At 42.3% G+C, this 7,475-nt stretch overlaps 1 protein-coding gene across 1 annotated transcript in view; it reads left to right on the top strand.

Annotated features, from left to right (window-relative positions):
* The first annotated feature begins 95 nt into the window (after positions 1 to 95).
* The window catches only part of ITGA8 (integrin subunit alpha 8), a 113,227-nt gene continuing 105,847 nt past the window's right edge, over positions 96 to 7,475 (top strand). Inside the window, exons 1-2 of the mRNA XM_042044315.1 lie at positions 96 to 385; positions 551 to 675. Coding sequence (XP_041900249.1) covers positions 201 to 385; positions 551 to 675 — 310 coding nt within the window. The 5' untranslated portion in view covers positions 96 to 200. The remainder of the gene's footprint in view (positions 386 to 550; positions 676 to 7,475) is intronic.

Raw genomic sequence — 7,475 nt, 5'->3', positions numbered from 1 at the left:
GGGGGGCGAGCGGGGCCGAGCGGCGCCGAGCCTCCCGCGCCGCCCCCCGCCCGCGCACGGCGCGGCCGGACCGCTCCTCTCCGCTCCGCAGTGCCCGGCTCCGCACCGCCCCGCACCTCTGCGCTCCGCCCCGCACGGCCGCCGCACAACTGCGCTCCGCTCCGCTGCGCCAGCGGGAGCCGGCCGCGGAGGCGCCGAGGATGCTGCCCCTCAGCCGCGGGCGGCCCCGCCGTCGGCAGCACCCGCTGCTCCTCCTGTCAGCGCTGCTCTGGGCGCCGGCGCTGGTGGCTTTCAACCTGGATGAGGAGAAGCTGACGGTGTACAGCGGGCCCCCGGGCAGCTACTTCGGATACTCGGTGGACTTCTACATCCCCGACCCCAGCACGTGAGTGCCGCCGCCAGGGGTGGCGGGGACGGGCCGGGACGCCCCCGGGCCCGGGGAACGCTTTGGGAAGGCCGTGGGCGAACGGCGGCATCGCGCCCGCGGCGTGACAGTGCCCATCGCCCGCCTGTTCTGATCGCCCCGGTGCCCTCCCGGTGTGTTTCGCAGGGTCAGTGTCCTGGTGGGAGCTCCCAAAGCCAACACCACGCAGCCAGATATCGTGGAAGGAGGAGCGGTGTATTACTGCGCCTGGCCCGCCGCCCGGTGCAGGCAGATCCCCTTCGACAACACCAGTAAGTGCGCGGCTGTCCCGCGGCCAGTGCGGTGTGTGTCGCGCCGCCGTGCCCGGGTCCCCCTCGGCTCCTCCGCGATCCCTTTACTTGGGTCGCTTTGATCCGAGTATCTGCGCTTCGCCGGAGAAATCCCGCTCCTGGGAGTCTGAATGCATGTGCTCTTGCGGGGAATGGTTCAATGGTCCCCAGGGAAATAACAGGACTGTGACCTCCAGCATGAGCAGTTCATCTTAATAACTGCCTTTTTTCTTTTTTTTTCCTTCTTCTTCTATGAAGGGCATTTGTCGCAGATTCCTGCTTTTGAAAACACTTTTGCATGTTCAGAAGGCGAAGCCCCAAAAGCCTTGTCTCAAACGTCTCTGAACCTTGGAAATAACAGGATTTCTAGTCTTTGCTGCTAGTTTCAACGAGGGGATTTCTGGCTGTTCAGATGGATGAAGTGCCTCGTGTGGGATACTTATTTAATTCTATTCAGAAAGCAAGAGTTTCAGAACAGTGAAGCTAGATGTAAACCGATTTAGGCACAATGTGGATAGATTATATCCACTTCCAAAATCCCATGACAGATGTTTCTTATTTAATTAGAGGGAACACACGTTTTAAACAATTCAAGCTGTTTATGCTTTCTGTTGTCTCTTTATAGGTCTTGAAAATAATTTAAACCTAGTGTTTGCAGAGTCTTCAAAACTGATTCCTTTATTTAGGCAGACTTTGACAGTTTGACCATTAAGCAAAAGTTATTCTTTAGGTTATATTTAATCTTAATATTTGTGGTTTATTGAAATGGGAACACAATTTTTTTTTTCTGAAAGCACAAGTTAAATTATAAGAGCTCACTTAACTGTAGCAAATAAACACAGCAGTTCTTTACTCCTCCCAACTCCCACAACCCACATCCTATTACTGTGTTAGTGTCTAGGAGCACTGAACAGGATGACTGTCCCATGATGCTGAGCATTCTTCCCAGAGTGAGTGATAGTTCAGGTGCGTGTATATGGTTACTTGGGCAGGTAAAGCTATGTACAGCATCTGGTTATGTATGGAAATGGAAATGTACATAGACAGTATGCACACATTATTTTAATTGTGATATGTCCTGAGTGTACATATTTAAAATAAAATGAGGAAATAGAGGAAATATTCATGTATTTCCCATCTTATGGTTAGGTAGTTCGTGTAACAAAAGTGGAACGTATTAGCTCTACAAAATAATTTCAAGTTTGAATATAAAACTTACAGACCAAATGAAAATTCCAGCACGTTTTTGAAGGGGAGTTTTGAAAAATTAATGAAAGTCTAGTGATGAAACTAGAAGGACATCTGACTTTCCTATGGGAAACATGGGACAGTTCCATACTCTTTGCAGAGATGTCCTTTTGCAGAAAACTATGTTTTGAATAAAGGCACAAACAAACTGAAGAATATCAGTAAGGCTTTGGACTGTATCACACAACTATTCAGCTTGGAATCTCCAGAGGGCGGTTCATTCAGTCTTGCTGAGATGGTTGTGTCCATAGGTAGAATCCTGACTTGTAGACAGCTGAAGTCCAGCCAGAGAGCAACCATTGTGTAGGCAGAGATGTCCTGTGGGAGGGATGGCAGCATAGACAGGTTTTGCAGTGTTGTCCCTGGCTCTCTTATTCCAGTCCCAAGGGCAGTAAAGGTGTCATTTGGCACAATTCAGCAATGTCCTGTAGACAAGGACCCCAGGAAGGTTTGCATGGCTCGTACCAACCCCTTCATTCTTCATTGCCAGCAACAGAAAGGCCATCCCCAATAAGCTTTAGGTGACTCCTTTTGCTGATGTGTGGATGTATATTTCATGTCATTTTTTTCTCTCCCAAACTCACTATTTACAGGATCGAGTTTTCCTTCTTTTCCACTCTTCCACCAAGCAGAGTAGTACACATGAGCTCTATCCTAGGTGAAACTATTTCAAATAGTCTGTCACACAGTTTCTTTTGAAGCCTTTAGCTATTTTATGCCTACTAGGACTTAGTCCTTAGTAAATACATGGAGTGTTTTCAATTCATGGCTCTTTCTTGTACAGACATTTTGTACTCATTATATCTTCTCCTACAACATCACTCAGAAATATTGATATTCCCACTTTTAATATTTATTCTGATAAACAGAAAAAAGTCAGTCCAGGTTGTCGAAGATCATACAGGAAGTTGATGATGATACTGGTAACTGACTTGGGAGTTTTTCTTCTTCTTCCAGTGCCTTAACCACAAGATTATTCTTTCTTCCAAAACAGAAACACTCAAAAGTTGTTAGAAGACTAAAAGTTCAGTTGTAGCAGCTTTAATTTTAAAGATTAATGCTTCATGCCTCATAGGAGATCTTTAAAAGTCTTGTAGAGCTTTGGAAATGTTTTCTGAAACAAAACAGAAGAACTACAGAGGCTGCTTCAGAGCTGAAAGATTTCATTTTGATGCATTTTTATACAAAGCTTCCATTTTTCAATACTTTCTTCTTAGTTCTAACTAAATAATATCTCTTTCATTTCGATTAGCTAAGCAAAGCACAATAAAAGAAACAAAACTACTGAATAATTTGTAGCATTCTTAATTAAGTTCAGAAGTAAAAACTGAGTGGAACTGAAAAGAAAGGGAGAGTATAATGTAACACTTAAAAGGCAGTGTGAACCAACAAGTAGATAAAGAATTTTCTAAATCTGCATTTTTCAGCCTCAGAAGGTCAGTGGGGAGGACTTCTAAATTCTAATGAATTGTTAAAGTAAAGCAGATTCATATATACTATATCCGAAGTTCAATATGTGAAATTGCTTCAGGTCACAGAAACTAAAATTTTCACTATTACATAAAAATTCAAGAGATTAACAAATCCAAGAGGTTGAAAGACAGTGGCTTAAATTACATATGAGCAGGAGGGCTCATGTCTTCTGTTTCTGAGGACTGAATGCACAGATGAAGCTCAGGTATGTTGCATTCAGTGCAAGTTATGTTTTGCCCTTGAGGAGAGAACATACAGTGAGTATACTTGGATGATACTTGGAGTTTTACTGCCACAAACAAGTAACTTAAGTGGACATCTAATTGGTAAGATTCATATGTAACTTCACAGATTATTTCTCTCTTTCCACAAGAATAGCACACCTAATTTCAAGAGAGGTTATTTGTTTGCAAAGGCTTTCATGTTATTTGTATTAACACTGTTACTATCTTGGTCCTACTAAATGAAAATAGTGTGGACACTGACTAGCATTCTGTTATGGCTTTAGTCAAGATTCTGAATGTTTTCAAATATCATGGTGTGGATATGAGGGAACCAAGTAAGTGACAGACAGTTAAAAACTTAGTCTTGCTTAGGTTAATTTTATGATGTTCAGTGCTGAGATAGAATGGTTTTTGGTTCTGTAAAGGCTCTTTGGTTGAAGGGATTTGTTTATTTAATTAGTTATGTGAGAAATATATTTTTATTTTTAAAATAACGGAAGTGTTACTTAAAAAAAAGTCATTCTATATCCTGAGCCATAGAGTCACGAAGGAAGAACACGAGTGCCAGGCCTAACTGAATCTGCCATCCTGACACTGGTAGGAGACAAGTGCAGTGTTCCCCAGTGGATCAGGGATATGACACTGCAGGGGATGCACCCACAGTCACTGGCAAGGTGCAGCTAACCTCCCTGTTACCACACAGACTGTGGCACTCAGTATTAAACTTTGGGTTTTGGATCATGTAAGCTTTAAATGACAAAAGAAAAGTCTGGTTTATGAAGCCCCCTTACTCTTTTAATTTTTCCTCAGAGACTAAGATCAGGTGAGGGAGTAGATGCTGTATTCCCAATGAATGATACAAAAACCTTTAAAAACTGCATGACTACTTCTGAGTGCCATGTTCAACCTGTCAAACACAGACTGAGCTGCTTACTACTAGCAGTGATACTCAAAACCAAGACATCTGCTGAAATCATCTCTGTGGCACTGTGCATGTGTTAGGATGCTCAAGATGGTCTGAGTGCTGTGAGCAGCTGCATAACCTGTATCATTGTGGAACTGTATGTGGACTACACTACCCTGCTGAGAAGATGGGTTAACTGGAGTTAGTAGAGGTGCAGGAGTATCTGAAGCCCATTCCTAAAAGCCACATCACCCAACTGAAGTTGCTCTAGAGGTAGTTGTCCCAGATGGTTACTAATTTCTCAGGCCACCTATCTCTGTTCTTCATAGTAGCTAACCCAGAGGTTTCTAAAGCAGTGAGATTATTTACTTGCATCAATAATTAATCCTACTGATGAAAAAGCATTCCTGACAAGCAACAGAAGGGCAAAGGAGGGAAGGAGGGTGAAATTTTGTCATGTAGGATTAGAGCTGACCCATCCATAAGCAAGTCATGTAACTGGATGTTCCCATATGGGTTGGCCAGTGAAATGGCCTGCAGCCAGGAAGGGGCTTTAGCAGGGGCTCTCTGTGTTTCCTGCCGTTGATACAGCACTGACTCTGCAGTCCCATGTTTGCATTTCTTTAAAGCTCCCTAAATCTGTGTGCCAGGGTCAAGGCTCTGGGAAGAAGCTCAAAGCACTGCCCTTGAAAGCACAATGGGTGCTTTGACCTGCTCCACTGCAGCATGGAACTGAGATAAAGTATAATGGAAAGGCTTTTAGTATCCCCTTACTCCAGGAAATATAGATTGAAGGGCAGTGACTCTTCTCCCTTGTTTCCGTACTTTGTGAAGTTGTCCGGTTGCATTGCAGTGTAAGGCTGTGATACTCTGAAACTCAATGAGAGGACAGGGGAAACAAGCATTGGCATCATATTAAAGGCTTGTGGTCTGTCTTTCCTTCTTACCTACACAAAGCTAACTTCAGTTTCTTCTGTATGAAATGGGTTTACAATGACTATTTCTGCCTTAACACTGAGGTAGAGTTACCAGGTCCTTGTTTCAGCTGTGTGCTCTTTCATTCAGCTGCCAGGAGAGGTAGCAGGAGAGCAATATCAAGAAAACTTTCTCCTCTCTTGATGAACTAGGAAACTTCTGAATCGTTCAAAGCATCTTGCAGCCAGAAGCAGACTTAAATAACCCCTAAAGTGCACTGTTGCATTTGAAATCTGATAAAAAGTTGATAGTTTGGATTTTGGAAACTTATTATAAAGGTCACTTTTAGTTGTAATACTTGATAGACTGCATCAAGTTCTTATATTTTAAATTAGGTTCTGAAGGCAGAATTTTAGATACCACTTCCCTTAAGTTTCCAGAACACACTGGGGTGTTTTCTTTGCTATCAGTTAACTTTACCAGTTTTACTAAAATAGGTTATATTTTTCTAAACTAGCTGGAAAAAATCTGAACAGCCTCTGAAGAGGAGCAGGGAAGGGGGATGTAAATCAGTTCTGACCAAGCGCGCAGTTGATAAAAAACATGAGCTAATCTGGCCAGAAGTTGAGCTGATTGTAACAGAACCCAGGTACTCTATAAGGAAAAGATGTATTGTGGGACTTAAGAGCTTTAGTTACATGAAAAAATCATTAGCTGTTGAGATAGTAAGATTCTGGGGAAAACTTAGAATCCTGTTATAAAACAGAATTTGCATCTCAAGATAAATTGCTGAGAGAGAACTTTGTTGTACTTTTAAATGTGGACACTTTTTAGTCCACTATGCCAGTAAGACCTTATCTGGAACGTCATGATTCACTTGTAGCATTCTGATTTATAATAGACCCTCATGAGTTTCTTTTGTAAGTCTCAGCCTTATCTAAAGAAAGGAAAAAGTACTCTTAGCTATGTTGGTTCAAGCCCTGAGGGCTTAATTTGGTTTTGATCAGATTTTATTTAGGGAAAAAATCCTACTGAGTTTGACGATTTCAGTTTGGTCTTTTTTTTTATTCATGGAATGAAAGTCCAAATAAAGCTCTCTAGATATGATCTATTAAATTAAAATGACTCATATGAATAGCAGCTAAGTTGCAGTAAAAAACAGAAATAAAATAGATGGTTGCAGAACCAGATAAATCTAAATATAGAAGCAGCTCTTCTCATCGTGACAGCATTTTGCATATCCTTACTGTTTCTCAACACTACGAAGTCCCTTTTTTCCCCCAGCTTTAATTAAAAGCAATTGTTTGGCTTAGTTCATACCTGGTGTTTAACTTTGCGTTTGAATTCTGTCTCTCTGGTGAGGGTCTAATATCAATAACCCTGTGAAAGTTACTGAGTTACCTTTGTTTTGTAATGGGTGGTATCATTGGCCTCTTGGGGTAGTGATACAGTGGTAGGATTGTCAGGATTACCTCGTTTCCCTCACTTCTAGAATATGGGAGCAAGTATGCCAGTACAAACCCTTCCTCTCCCTCTTCCCTTCTGTAAGCCAGAACACTAATGATGCAGTGGAGCTGATTTCAAAGTTAACTGCGATTGCCCGGGGCCTTTTGTAGCCAGCTTCACCCCAGACTGGAGATCCATAGTCTCTCTGGGGAATCTCTTAAGATTTATTCCGAAATTCCATTGCTGCAACTTGCGTCTTGTTGCCCCTTTTCCTTTTGCTGCATATCTCAAATGGAAGTTTGGTACTCTCTTCTTTCTACCTATTGAACAGCGTATGAAGCACAAATAGGTATTTGTTTTTTCTCTTCTTTGGGCCAAACACCTTCAAGTACTGATGTCTCAAAACTGTACATAACATTCCAAGTGTTGTCTCCATGTCAGGGATATTCACTTTCCTTTACCTGAATAAATTTATGGAAATATTTGTTTGTTTTATGTGTTTGTATTCACATTTTATACAAATATGGATAGATTTAGGTGATTATTCACCTCTACTCTGTGTGTATATAATG

This window comes from Corvus kubaryi, unplaced genomic scaffold, assembly GCF_017639235.1.
Source record: "Corvus kubaryi isolate FWS band 111438036 unplaced genomic scaffold, C.kubaryi_AGA036_p1.0 37398, whole genome shotgun sequence".
Classification (NCBI taxonomy): Eukaryota; Metazoa; Chordata; class Aves; order Passeriformes; family Corvidae; genus Corvus; species Corvus kubaryi.
This window is presented reverse-complemented; position numbering and strand designations above follow the sequence as displayed.